The following is a 12,419-nucleotide window of genomic DNA, read 5'->3' as shown; positions in this document are numbered from 1 at the left end:
TGGGAAAGGTTTGCCTCGCATGCGTGAGAACCTGGGGTCGATCCCTGGTGCCAAAAGAAGAAAGTAGCATGAGCGGGCCAGAGTGTGTACTTTGCAAGCAGGAGCCCTGAAATCCCCAGTCCCACACGCTCCCCCAACATCACTGGAAGTGGCCTCTCAGCACCGCCTGGCATGACCCAGAAACTAGCAAGAGTCAAATAAGGTGCCAAGAAACGGGATGTAACTGGGGTGGTTTCTGAAGGACTCAGGGCAGAGAAGCATGGCCTCCTAGACCGGGGGCTCTCTAAAACTGGAGAGAGGTAAGTGCCAGGCATGCACATCACCCCGAGACAAGCACAAGGGCCAGACACACAGAGCCCAGAGGACAGGAGCAGGAGAAGGCGCCGCTGTCGGAACACGGGCCGGTGCCGGGGTGCTCCAAGCATTTCCCAGTCAAGCCCTTCCGCTCCCAATCACAGACCGAAATACCCAGGCACAGGAAACCAAGCAGGCCCGCCAGGCAAAAGGGACGTCTGGGCGGCACCTCTGAGCTTCACGCCAGGAAGTCAACCAGTGCCTGACTACGCCTGCCAGACTGAGGACAGGGTCCGCAAGGGGGAAACGGAATCGGCTGTGAAGACACACAGGAGGCCGACGTGGCACTCGTCACACCCAGAGGATGGAGGGAAGGGAAAGAGGAGCCCTGCGGCAGAGAGAAACCAGGAAGAAGCTCAAATCTCCACTTCCAGCTGACCAGAGCCAAGCACCCCGCTCCACCAGCACCGACCCTGTGGGGGGCAATTCTCCTCCATCTCAGACCAGAGTAAACAGAACTCGGCGTGGTCCAGCCCGGAGTTACAGGAGGTAGAGGCAGGATGGAGAAGAATCACAAGGGAGAGGAGAGGTGCCAGGGCCAAGCCGGACCACACCGTGGAGACCACCACCATCCAGGTGAGACGGCCCTCGGTCCCCAGGCCATGCAGAAAGCTCTCTCCTCCCTGGGCTTAGGGAGCGGTCAGAGTAATGATCACCATCCATGGGGGGCCTCTCAGTCTCCAACAATTAGAAAACTGAGAACAATTCACACAGGAGTGGTTCCTCTTCCACGCAGCAGAGGTTACCAAACGCATCACACCTGTCCTTCACCTGGAACCGTGGGAATTTCAGGACTGCAGAACCCACTCCCCCTGCCGGGGCCCCGACTAGTTCCCGAGCTGCACCCCCATACAGCAGACCAGTCCCTCCTGAGCAGCTGTCTGTGGTCACGGGCATCTCTCTAGCTAGGACCCAGATGAGGAAAGGACCAGGACTTCGGAAGGTTCGATACCTGGTACCAGACAGTCCCCCGGCCCCACCAGGAATGACCCCTAAGTGCGGAGCACCACGCATGTGGCCAAAATCTTAGAGGGAGAGGGGTGGTACTGAGTGATGGCAAACTCGTCTTGGTATCATGCCAAAAGTTGCAGGGGTCGCCCTGAATTACGGTACAGAATCAGGACAAGGACGTGTGGTGCAGCATTTCCCAAAACGTGGTTCCCAGTGAAAGCACCGCTACAACAACAAAGGGAAGTGGTCACCCCAGACGGGGTGCTGAAAGAAGGTGAGGAGGGTAAACCACAGTGCCTAAAAGTATAGAAGGAAAAAGTGCCCGCCAAGGGCTGGAGCAATAGCACAGCGGGTAGGGCGTTCGCCCTCGCATGCAGCCAACCCAGGGTTCGATTCCCAACATCCCATATGGTCCCGAGCACCGCCAGGAGTAATTCCTGAGTGCAGAGCCAGGAGTACCCTATGCATCGCTGGGTGTGACCGCCCCCCCCCCCAAAAAAAAGCAAAATGTGGGGCCAGAGCGATAGGACAGTGAGAATGGTACTTGTCTTGCATACAGCCAACCTGGGATCGATCCCCAGCATCCAACATGGTCCCCTATGCATCACGAGGAGTGATTCCTGAGTGCAAAAGCAGGAGTGATCTCTGAGCATCACCAGGTAAGCCCTCGAGCAAACAAATTAAGTAAAACATAAATAAAAATGAGTTTCCCAGGCCTTCAGTAGGTTTGCAGCCCAAAAAAAGGTTCAAAGAAAACAATGCATCAAAGAGGCTCACTAACACCTTCCTGGAACCTGCTGTGAGACTCCAAAAAGGTGTTAAATAACATGACATCTTCCAAATGTTTTCAATCCTTTATTGGCTGGTGACCTGTCACCATCTGGCTGACTTCCAAGGAACATAGATGAGGAAAAACTGGCGCTCCAGGTCACAATGTTTTTGCTTGCAGTAAATTACTTAGCGGAAACAGTCGGTATGTTCTAGAAGTATTTCTCGTAGAATGGTTAAAACTAAAGAGCTTGGGCACAGGAATGGATCAACACGCCACCACTCCACCGGATTCCGTGCCATCCTACCCAGCAAGCACAGAGGGCACGGGCAGAAACCAGAAGGGAGGCTGCAGCTCGCACGGGAGCCAGCTCACCCTGAGACGGACTCGCCCCAGACTCCACCGATGGAAAATAAATACCTTTTCCAGCAACACATTTCCCCAGTTCACCGAGGATTTCTCTGCGTTCCTTCACACTGGCTGTCGTCACCTTCCCTGCAAAGCGCTTCAGCGTCTCAGAAACCTGTGAAGACCAAGGTCACAGAGATTTGACTAGTCCAACTGCACAACAGTGAGTGCGTGCGCGCGCCCCTTCTGCAGAAAGGGGGAAGAGAATTCAGGGACAGTCATCTTTCCCGGGGTTTCTCAACCTCTGTGCCACTGACATGTGGGGCCACTGAGTACTTTTGCTGGCTGGGGGCTCTTTTAATATGCCACAGGATTCATCTGGTTTTGTCTTGGGGTCCCAGCTGGCTGTGCTCAGGGGACCACGACTGAAGCTGGCTCTCTCCCCAGCCCCCCACTGCAGGCCTGGCCACTGCAGGAGGCTGACAGGAGCAATTCATACCTCCCGGGCCTACTTGTGACAATCCACACACAGTTAATCTCTCGGGGGGGGGGGGGGGGGGGGGCGGCAAAGATCACCCTCTAACTGAGGTGTATTGCTCTATGCAGACCAGTCAAATCAGTCAATGGACGGTAACTAGAGCCAAAAAAAAAAAAAAAGGAAAGGAAGAGCCAAAAAGACAGTACAGGGGCTCAGGGGTTTGCCTTGTATGCGGCCAACCCCACTTCAAATCCCTGTCTCCACAATGTGGCCCCCAAGCACAGGGCCAGGAAAAGGTCTCCCTAAGCACCACCAGGTATGGGCTTAAACCTCGCCAGCGCAACCCCATCCCCCCAAAAAGGCACAAATCTACGACCACCTCAAACATCAGGACAGGAAAATCTCCGTTCAGAATCCTGCAGAGCCTAGTGAGGACCTGCTCCCTGGCAGGTCTTTGCCCTTTCACCCGGAAGGAGACACCTTTGGGAGCACCGGCACAGGGGCCGGTGCCGAGATGGAACTGCAGCTCTGCCTCGCCCTTTGACATGCCTATGACGTCATGTCCTCGATCTCAGTTCCCAAGACTGCTAGAGGCCGCAGGCCACCATGAAGCGGGGCAGAGACCGAAGCGCAGGTGTGCGTCTCCCCGACCCTGGCGCTGCCGTGGAGAGGAGAGCCCCCGCATCTGCTGATCTGAAACTAAACCCGAAACCCAGAAGTCCACGACACATGCTCTGGCGTCCAAGCGTTCAACCGCCAATCTGGGCCTGCAGAGGACTCATACAAGGGGGGCCAGCGAAGGGGACGGTCGACAATTACCTCTGAAATCTCGGCTCCCAACAATATTCCCCAAGCCACATGTGGGTGAGTCTGGCCAGAAGACAAAAGTGGACCCTAACCCCCCGCCAAAGCAAACAGCACAGTCGTTCTGGAAGACCTACTGTGAAGAAGAGCCCCTTGGAGAGAGCTTGGAGAGACAAAATTCATGCTCTGCAGCCAGAGGCCTGGGTTCAACATCCAGGTTTAGCCCCCAATGCCTGACACTGATGGTCCCCCAAGTGCTGCTAGGGACAACCCCTAAGACCCCACGAGAAATGGTCCCTGAGCTCCACCTGGTGTGGCGCAAACGGTACCTCCCCGCCCTCATGTCCCCAGACCAACTTTCTTCTCTGGGCAGACTGAGTGTTTAGGCAGTTATCCCTGAATCTCTAAACAACCCACCTGTGAGAGACAGCACAGAGGGTAGGGCACTTGTCTTGCACAAGCCAACCAGGGTTTAACCCTGGAATCCCATCTGGTCCTCCAAGCCCACCAGAACTGACCTGAGCAGAGTCAGGCGTAAGTCCTGAGTACAGCTGGGTGTGGCCTAACACTCAAAAAATAAATGAATAACAAGCTTGCCTGGGTAAAGAATTCTACGCAGAAATTCAATTCCTTGGGAATACTGAAGACATTTCTCAAATGAATTCTAGCTTGGAGTGCTGTTGTGAAGGCCAAGACATCTGATTCTCAGTCCTCAGTGGGAACTGATTTTCCACCCTGAAGTTTCAGCTCATCTCTTTGTGTGCAGGGTTCTAGGATTTCACACAAACATGCTTTACTGTTAGTCTGTTTCTGTGTACTGGGCTGAGCATTTTGGGTCTGGAAACACACCCTTCAGCTGTTGGGAAGTTTTCTTAAATTCTACTGCTGATGACTTCCTTGGCTATTAGATCACATAACAAGACCACATAACTGGCACTTTGGACAGGAGTGGTTTTTCTGTGGTAGGTTTTTTTGTTGTGTTTTGGGGCCACATCTAGTGATGTTCGGGAGTCACTGCTGATTTTACATATTCAGCAATTACTCCTGACTGTGCATGCTCAGGGGACCACATGGGATACCAGGAATGGAACCCAGGTCTGCCATGTGCAAGATAAATGCCCTACTTCCTATACTATGCTCCAGCCCCTGGGTTTTTTGTTTTGTTTTTATTTTTATTGTTTTTTGTTTTTGCACACAGCCCACCTGGGCGACTCCAGTTCAATTCCCCCACCCCTCTCGGAGAGCCCAGCAAGCGACCAAGAGTGCCTGGCAAGCTAACCGTGATTCAATATGCCAAAAACAGTAACAATATGTCTCACAATGGAGACATTACTGGTGCCCGCTGGAGCAAATGGATGAACAATGGGAGGACAGCACTACACTGCTGTTGTTTTTTTTTTTTTCGGGGGGGGGGAATTGTTGGGCATACCTGGCCATGCTCAGGGGTTATTCCTAAAGGTTTTGGGGGACCATATGGAACGCCAGAGAGCAAATTCAGGCCTGCCACATGCAAGGCAAACACTCTACTCTGCTGTACTTTGACTCTAGCCCCTGGTTGTTGGCTTGTTTTTGTGGATTGGGGGGGGGGGGGCAGGGAGACACCCAGCTGTGCTCAGGGATCACTCAAGGCAGAGCTCAGGGGACCTAATGGGGTGCCAGGGATCGAGCCCAAGTCAGCCACCTGCAAGGCATGGGACCTGCCCTCTCTACTATCTCCCTGGGCCCAGTGATGGCGTTCTACATTCTCCAGGGGGTAAATTCCCATCTTTTGCCGAAACACAGAAAGCTAGGGAATCTGACTGTCTGAAAAGAGTAAGAAATGTTACGCTATCTGACCCTGACCTAGAATTTCAAGACATCTGTCTTTCCTTGATAAACTTCAATTCTGGCTAAAGTTTCTCTCCCCAACCTAAAGGGTTTTGCATGTCTGGCACTTCTCAGTCAGAAAATGAATGTAGCACTGGGGAGAGAGTACAGCAGGAAGGGCACCAGCCCTGCATGCACACTGAAGGTTCAATCCCTGGTACCACATATCACCTCCTACGTGAGCTGCCAGGAGTGACAGCTGTGAACAGGATGTGTTTCCCCAAAACACAAGAATAAAAATCCAAGAGTAAGCCCCAAGCACAGTCAAGTGCGATCAAAAATCACATCACAAATCACAAATCATCCTGTTATTCGTCGATTGCCTCGAGCAGGCCCCTGTAACGTCTCCTTCATCCTAGCCCTGAGATTATATTCAAGGCTCTTTAGGAGAATGAGACCCATCATTGTTACTGGTATTTGGCATATTGGATACGCCAAGGGGAGTTTGCCAGACTCCCAGTTTGTCCAAAGTAGGAATGAGATAATAAGAAGCGATCAAAAATACACCTCACAAAAATGAGACCAAAAACAAAGCAAAAAAAGACAGGGCTGGAGTGATAGCACAGCAAGTAGGGCGTTTGCTTTGTACGTGGCCAACCCGGGTTCGATTCCAGCATGCCATATGGTCCCCCGAGCACTGCCAGGAGTAATTCCTGAGTGCAAAGCAGGAGTAGCCCCTGAGCATGGCCAGGTGTGACTCAAGAGGTGGGGGGGGGGGGGGGGGGGTGGAAGAAAAGGAGTGCTATCCACCAGCAAGGGTCGGGACCAAACCGAGCAAGAGCACTCTAAGATGCTTCAAGGAAGGGATCCGTGGATGAGGCAGAAGGCAAAACAGCTTGGAAGTCCAGAGGCTGCTCTCTAGGGCAGCACTGTCCAACCAAAAGAACTTCCCCTGATAAGGGAAGAACTTCCCATGCTGTGGTCTGCAAGCTCAATCCGACAGGGCGGCTAAGAGCCAAAGAGACAACACAGAAGTCAAGGCCGACCCAGATTAGATGCCCAGCACCGCCAGGAGTGACACCCCCACCAGCGCCACCGGGCGTGGCCCCCGATGAACGACAGGAGGGAAAAAAGTAGCAGCGGCCACAAGCGACAGGACAGGTCAAGTCAGCCGAGCACCGAAATGGGGCTCGTGCCAGTGCAGGGTCCCCTTGGCACTCGAGCCAGCGGCTCTCCGCTGTCGGCCGGCCAGTGCCCGGTCCCAGGGTCCCTCCGGAAGGGCCCGCGCGCCAGGCGGCCGTCCTCGCCGGGGCCGCCGCCGCCTCCCGTCCGGAACGCACTTCCCGCCTCCCCGGCGGGGCCTCGGGCTCCGTGCCGGCCCCGGCCACCGGCCTGCGGGCCCCGAGAGCCGGGCGGGGCGGGCCGGGCCGTCCTCCCGCGCCGGCGCTCCCGCACCCGGAGCCTCGACGACGCGCGAGGCGGGCGCCGCCGCGAACGGGCTCCCCGAACTCCGGGGACGGCCCGCCCCGCCGGCCCCCGCTCCGAGCGGCGGGTTCTCGGGGGAGGGGGCGTGCGAGCCCCTCGGACCCGGCCCGGCGCCCGCCGCTCCCCCCCGGCCGGCCTCGGGTCCCAGCCCGCGGGTGCGCGCCCCGGCCGGGCCCGTCTGCCGGGCGGCGGCGGAGGGGCGCCCGCACGAGCCGGGCCGCCGCCCCGCGCCGCGGCACACGCGGCCGACACGCCGGCGGCCGCGACCCCCGCCGCCCCCGGGCGGGCCTGCGGCCCCCGAGCCGCGAGTCCGGCCCGCGGCCCCCGCCGCCGCCGCCGCCTCACCTGCGTGTCGGCCGCCATCCTGCCGGCGCTGACCCCGGAACCGCTTCCGGAGCGCTTCCGGGTCAGGCTGCGGGCCCACGCGGCAGGGCGAGGCCGGCCGCCGGCGGGGACCGCGGGGCCTGGCGCCCCCGGGCGGGACGGCGGCCGCCGCGCTCCCGGGCTGCGGCTCGGGGCGCGGGGGCGGCCGGGCGGCCCCGGAGCCCGAGGACCGTGGCGGAAAGTCCTGGAGGACTGGCAGCCCGCACGGCCAGGCACGCGGCCCTTGGGCCCCCGTGAGGCCCCGCGCGCTGCCGGGACGCCGTCCCCGTGGGCCTGCGCTCTGGACCTCTTGGAAGGGCCCCTCGCAAGGCACCGCCTGCGGCCCTGAGCGCGCAACCCCACCCCTCTCGTCCGACTCCAGAGAAGAGCCCGGGATGCCAACCCTCAAACAAAAACAGCTCGGTGCCTGGCCTTGTTGGACCCCGCAGCGGGTGGGAATCCAGGAGGTGGAGCAGGCAGCGCGAACTGACAGGCCCGTGCTGGATGCTTCAGCCCAGGAGGCGAGCTCAAGCCAGCCAGTATGGGGTGGAGGGGACTGCCCAGGGCCCAGTCCCAACTTGACAAGACGGGCGTTAGTTGACCCCACTGGCCCTAACTATAGCTCTCAAAACTTCCCAGCAACCACCACCGACCACTGGAGACCACTGGCTCCAGCTCCTGGCAAGGATGGATGCCAGGAGCATCCCACTAGACCGCCACGAGCTGGGCCGTGGCGTGGCTCCAACGCAAACTGCTGTCAACTGAGGAAAACCTGAAGGATCCAGGGGCCTTGGAAAGAGCGGTTTGCGCAGTGTCCTGGGGATGAAGCTTCAGGCATGCAAAAGGAACTTGACCACTGAGCCGGGATGTTTCCATCTGCCCGCAGCAGAGCCGTAGTGTACCAACTGCCCAGGTACTCGCCTGGCAAGTCAGAAGGCCCCCTCCAAGTCCGCCCCCAAAGTTTCAATCTGAGCACTGAATGAATAGCCCTACCACTACTTCACTCACCTATTTAGTCCTAACAGCGCTCCAGGGATTCGCCCTGGCTTTAGTTTCAAGCACACAGCACAATATAAACCTCAAAATGCACAAGGGATTTCAGACTCTTAAGAGAAGTAAGTAAGCCTTTATTTCTGTTTCACAAATGAAGCTGGCTTCTTTTGGTTGCTTTTGGTGATTAGTCAAAGAGACCAAATCCCATGTCCTCGTCCGACTCCTCCGACTCCTCCTTGGCTGCAGCCTTGGCGGGGGCTGCGGCGGCAGCAGGAGCAGCAGTGGTGGCCGCAGCCACGGGGGCAGCGGTCACAAAGGCAGATGGATCAGCCAGGAAGGCCTTGACCTGAAAGCAAGGGGCAGTTTAGGGTCACAACCGCCAAGTCCCATGACCCCCAACCCACCCTTCAGCCCTTGAGCACTTGCTCCAGCTTAAAGCCTTCTGTGGAAGGTTTTGCACAGCGGACCTCAGGCCTAGGTCGCCTATATATGCTTTGTGTCTCCAAAGTCGAAGACACACCCATCCCCTGCCACGGTTCAAATATACGATACATAAAAGAGGATACTATCCATCTGGGTGGTCCCGCTGGATTCTTTACCTTTTCAGCAAGGGGGAAGGAGTACTCAGTCTCCACAGACAAAGCCAGGACACGCTTGTACCCATTGATGATGGAATGAGGCACTGAGGCAACAGTTGGGTAACCAATCTGCAGACAGACACTGGCCACGTTCCGGACTCCCTGCGATGAAGAGTGTCAGTGTTAGGACTCCCGCATGCAAAGCCTGTGCTGTAGCCACTGAGCCATATGGATCGCTGCCCAACACGCTTGCTTGTTTGGGGGTAGTGTCAAGCTCAAGGGACCATGCAGTGCTAGGAACTAAAACCAGTTAATACTTACCCCCAAAAAACCTGGCATTTAATTAGTAGCCTTTTTCAACTGTCCAATTAACAAAACTAAGTTTCAATTACATTACATGTTCCCCCCCCCAAAAAAAAGCTAGCAGTTACTGTTCTGAAAATATTACGGGGACCTCTCTAGCTATACAGTCTCTTTTCTCCTTGTCACAACACAATTCAACATCTCTAAGAGCCCCCTCACTCCCAGTGCTGTTTCTGAGCCATCTTGTCTCTACAGTGGTATTCTACATGAGGAGAGCAGCTGGGGTGGACAGAAGAAACTACTGTCCCTCATTACCGCAAGCCTCCTCTGCAACCAGGGCTCGGTCTGTCAAACCAAGCTCTAAACGCTGGCGACATCAGATGGGCCAAGGACAGGTACCTCCAGGAAGCGGGAGTGCAGAGTCTGCTCTGTGATGTCCAGCACTTCGGGGTTGTAGATGCTGCCATTGTCAAACACCTGCTGGATGATGAGCCCGAAGGAGAAGGGCGAGATGTTGAGCATGTTCAGCAGCGTGGCTTCGCTGGCGCCCACCTTGTCTCCGGTCTTGATCAGCTGCACGTCACTCTGAGCAACAAGGGGAAGGCTGGCAGTCAGTGACCACGGAGACCCCCCCCAGCAGACCCAGGGCCAAATCACAGGCAAGCCCGGTCCACTCACCAGGATTTCAATGGTGCCCCTGGAGATTTTGGTGGTGATGCCCAAAGCCTGGAAGAAGGAGGTCTTCTCGGGCCCCAGACCTGTATTTTGGGCTGGCACAGTGACCTCACAGGGGGCAATGGCTCCCGCACGGGCAGCAGCTGGCACCTGGAAAAAGACAGGCCAAGTCCAATCTCCGAAGACACAACCTGAAAACCACCGATTTTGCTGTGGGAGTCAAAACGAACAAGAACCCCCCCACTGATCGCAGATGCTCCCCTCACCTTATTGGCCAGCAGCATGTCCCTGATCTCAGTAAGGTCCTCCTTGGTAAACACAAAGCCCACATTTCCACGGATATGCGGCAGCAACCTGTGGAGACAAGTTTATGCAAGCCGGTCCCCTCTGGGAGGGGGCGGGGAAGGGGCACAGAGAGACTCACTTCTCCAGCGCGGGGTTGTTCTCCAGGTGCCCGCGGATGGCCTTGCGCATCATGGTGTTCTTGCCCATCAGCACCACCGCCTTCCCCCGGAGGGACATGCGGATCTGCTGCATCTGCCTGGAGCCCACATTGTCGGCCCCCACGATGAAGCATTTGGGGTAATCATCCAGAAGTTGCTGGGAGAAAAACAGACAAGACCCACTTACTGGGAGGCGTTGGGGAGTTAGCATCAAGAAAACAAATCCCCATTGCTGGTTCCCACCTCCTTCCCTCATGCTGCAAAAAGGACTCGCCCCTCCCACTAATCACCCAGTAACCACCAGATCTGCTCGAGATAGGAGTGCACGTTATTTAGAACCTGAAGCCTCTCAAGCTTTAACTTTAGGGACTGTGGTGACAGCACAGCAGTTCGAGTGCTTGCCTTGCACTTGGCAAGTGCAAGGTGGGATTTGAACCCCACCAGGAGTTAGCTCGTTCCTGAGTGCAGAGCCAGGAGTCAGCCCTGAGTTCCATGGGGCGTGATCCCAGAAGAAAACAAAAAAGAGAGAACGTAGCTATTTGACTCTAGTCACATTCTCTTTAAACTCGGGCCCTCAGTGAGGTCGGTTTTTGGCTCAGTTTCATTAACGCATTTTCTTAAGAAGCCCCACGCAGGCGCACTCAACCCGGGCAGCCACAAAGCAGTTTTACTGGCAGAACCTAGGCACGGTGAACCTTTGAGTCTCTCGCGTCTGAAATCCCTCCCTCGAAAGGAGGCTGAAAATAAATCTACAGGGACCCTCTCAGGACACACCCCAACCCCGCCTCTCACTGGAGGGGGTGCGGCTTCCTGATCTTAACCCTTCTTCCTAGTTGGTCAAGTCTTGCCCGAATCTGGGCAAATGCCACAAGGCAACCAGTGAAGCAAGGCTTCTGGACACAAAAAGCCCCCACTCAAGCCCACCAGCTCCCCACCCGCAAAAAAAAACCCAAACCCAGCACATTCCACTTATCTGACCCGCACAGCTTAGACACGCCCCCTGTGCCGAGTCGGGTCCCGGACACCCTCGAGGGCCGCGAGCGGCAGGTGCGAGTCGCTCGACCCGTCTGTCCGCGTGGGGGCGGGGTGCAGTCCTGCAGATCCGGGGAGCTGAGACCGGGGGCACGGCCCTGGCGGGGCGCGGCCAGCAGCTCCCGGCCACAAGCCCAGCGGCCCGCGGCTGGCGCTGGGGGTCGACGCGGCTGCACTTACGATGATCTTTAGGAAGTAGTTGGACTTCCAGGTCGCCCTGTCTTCCCTGGGCATCACGGCGGTGCGTCAGGGATTGCCACGCGGGGTTTAAAGACGATGTCGCTGCGGGGACAGAGGTGGACACAGTCGGACTCAGACAGAGGCGGGCACGGCCGGACGCCGGGACACCGCGCGGCCTAGCGCGCGCGCAGCACGGCCCAGCCCGAGCTCGGGGCCGGTCCCCGCCAAGGGCCCGGGGCCTGGGGCGCAGGCCCCAGGGCGCCCCCACCCAGGCCGCCCCCCGCCCCGCGAGGTGGGACCCTTCTCGGCCACGCGTGCCGGCCGGCCCGCGGCCGCACGCACCGCTCACGAGGACGCCCGGCGAGAGAGCGCCCGCGCGCCGGCGCGAGCCTTTTATAGCAGAGCCGCCGGCCAATCCGAAGCCGCGCCCGGCGTCCCCGCCCATTGGTCGGCGCCGGGTCTTTCCGCCGGACGCGCGCGAGCCGCACCGCCATTGGCTGGGATCGCCGCCGAGCGGGAGCCCCGGAAGCCGCCTCGGCACGCGGCCGCCAAGACAGGCCCTGCCCGGGCGGGAGGCGTCTCTCGGACGTGCTGCCCCCTGCCGGACCGGAGTCGCTTGGCGGCGACGCAGCGCCCACGTGTCCTTCCGCAGGTTACCCGCCGAAGAGGAGGGCGTGGAACTGAGAATAATCATTGCATATATTTAGGTCTCTTGACTCCTCCGCAGCTATTTTTTCCCCTTCCTCCCACCGAATCACAGGGATCGTTTACAGCCTAAGTCAAGAGTCGCTTCCTCATCTGCTCAGGATTCCTCAAAAGCTCCCCGTTTCTCTCCGCATAAAAAGCTTGAAATGTAA

At 57.6% G+C, this 12,419-nt stretch overlaps 2 protein-coding genes across 2 annotated transcripts in view; both read right to left on the bottom strand.

The window, feature by feature from the left end:
- Positions 1 to 7,375, bottom strand: part of GCN1 (GCN1 activator of EIF2AK4) — a 54,811-nt gene extending 47,436 nt beyond the window's left edge. The window contains exons 1-2 of the mRNA XM_056131005.1: positions 7,341 to 7,375; positions 2,495 to 2,597 (exon numbers count right to left, since the gene is read on the bottom strand). Of these exons, the coding sequence (XP_055986980.1) occupies positions 2,495 to 2,597; positions 7,341 to 7,358 (121 nt within the window). The 5' untranslated portion in view covers positions 7,359 to 7,375. The remainder of the gene's footprint in view (positions 1 to 2,494; positions 2,598 to 7,340) is intronic.
- A 1,079-nt stretch (positions 7,376 to 8,454) lies between these two features.
- Positions 8,455 to 11,927, bottom strand: RPLP0 (ribosomal protein lateral stalk subunit P0). The gene is made up of 8 exons (XM_056131028.1): positions 11,905 to 11,927; positions 11,563 to 11,664; positions 10,332 to 10,507; positions 10,174 to 10,261; positions 9,911 to 10,057; positions 9,632 to 9,817; positions 8,951 to 9,091; positions 8,455 to 8,697 (listed from the first exon to the last, which is right to left on the bottom strand). Exons 2-8 carry the CDS (start codon positions 11,614 to 11,616, stop codon positions 8,536 to 8,538), a joined length of 954 nt encoding a protein of 317 aa, XP_055987003.1. The 5' UTR covers positions 11,617 to 11,664; positions 11,905 to 11,927; the 3' UTR covers positions 8,455 to 8,535.
- Between the last annotated feature and the right edge of the window lie 492 nt (positions 11,928 to 12,419).

The sequence above is a fragment of the Sorex fumeus genome, unplaced genomic scaffold, assembly GCF_029834395.1.
Source record: "Sorex fumeus unplaced genomic scaffold, SorFum_2.1 ptg000083l, whole genome shotgun sequence".
Classification (NCBI taxonomy): domain Eukaryota; kingdom Metazoa; phylum Chordata; class Mammalia; order Eulipotyphla; family Soricidae; genus Sorex; species Sorex fumeus.
Note: the sequence above shows the minus strand (reverse complement) of the source record. Positions and strands in the feature narration are given on the sequence as shown.

Bases quoted from the DNA above. Each gene is read 5' to 3' on its own strand.
- RPLP0 (XM_056131028.1), bottom strand. From the start codon at position 11,616: ATGCCCAGGGAAGACAGGGCGACCTGGAAGTCCAACTACTTCCTAAAG. The intron at 10,262-10,331 runs GTGAGTCTCTCT...TTGTCTCCACAG, and splicing joins AACAACCCCGCGCTGGAGAA to GTTGCTGCCGCATATCCGTG. The intron at 9,092-9,631 runs GTACCTGTCCTT...TCTTCATCGCAG, and splicing joins TGCACTCCCGCTTCCTGGAG to GGAGTCCGGAACGTGGCCAG.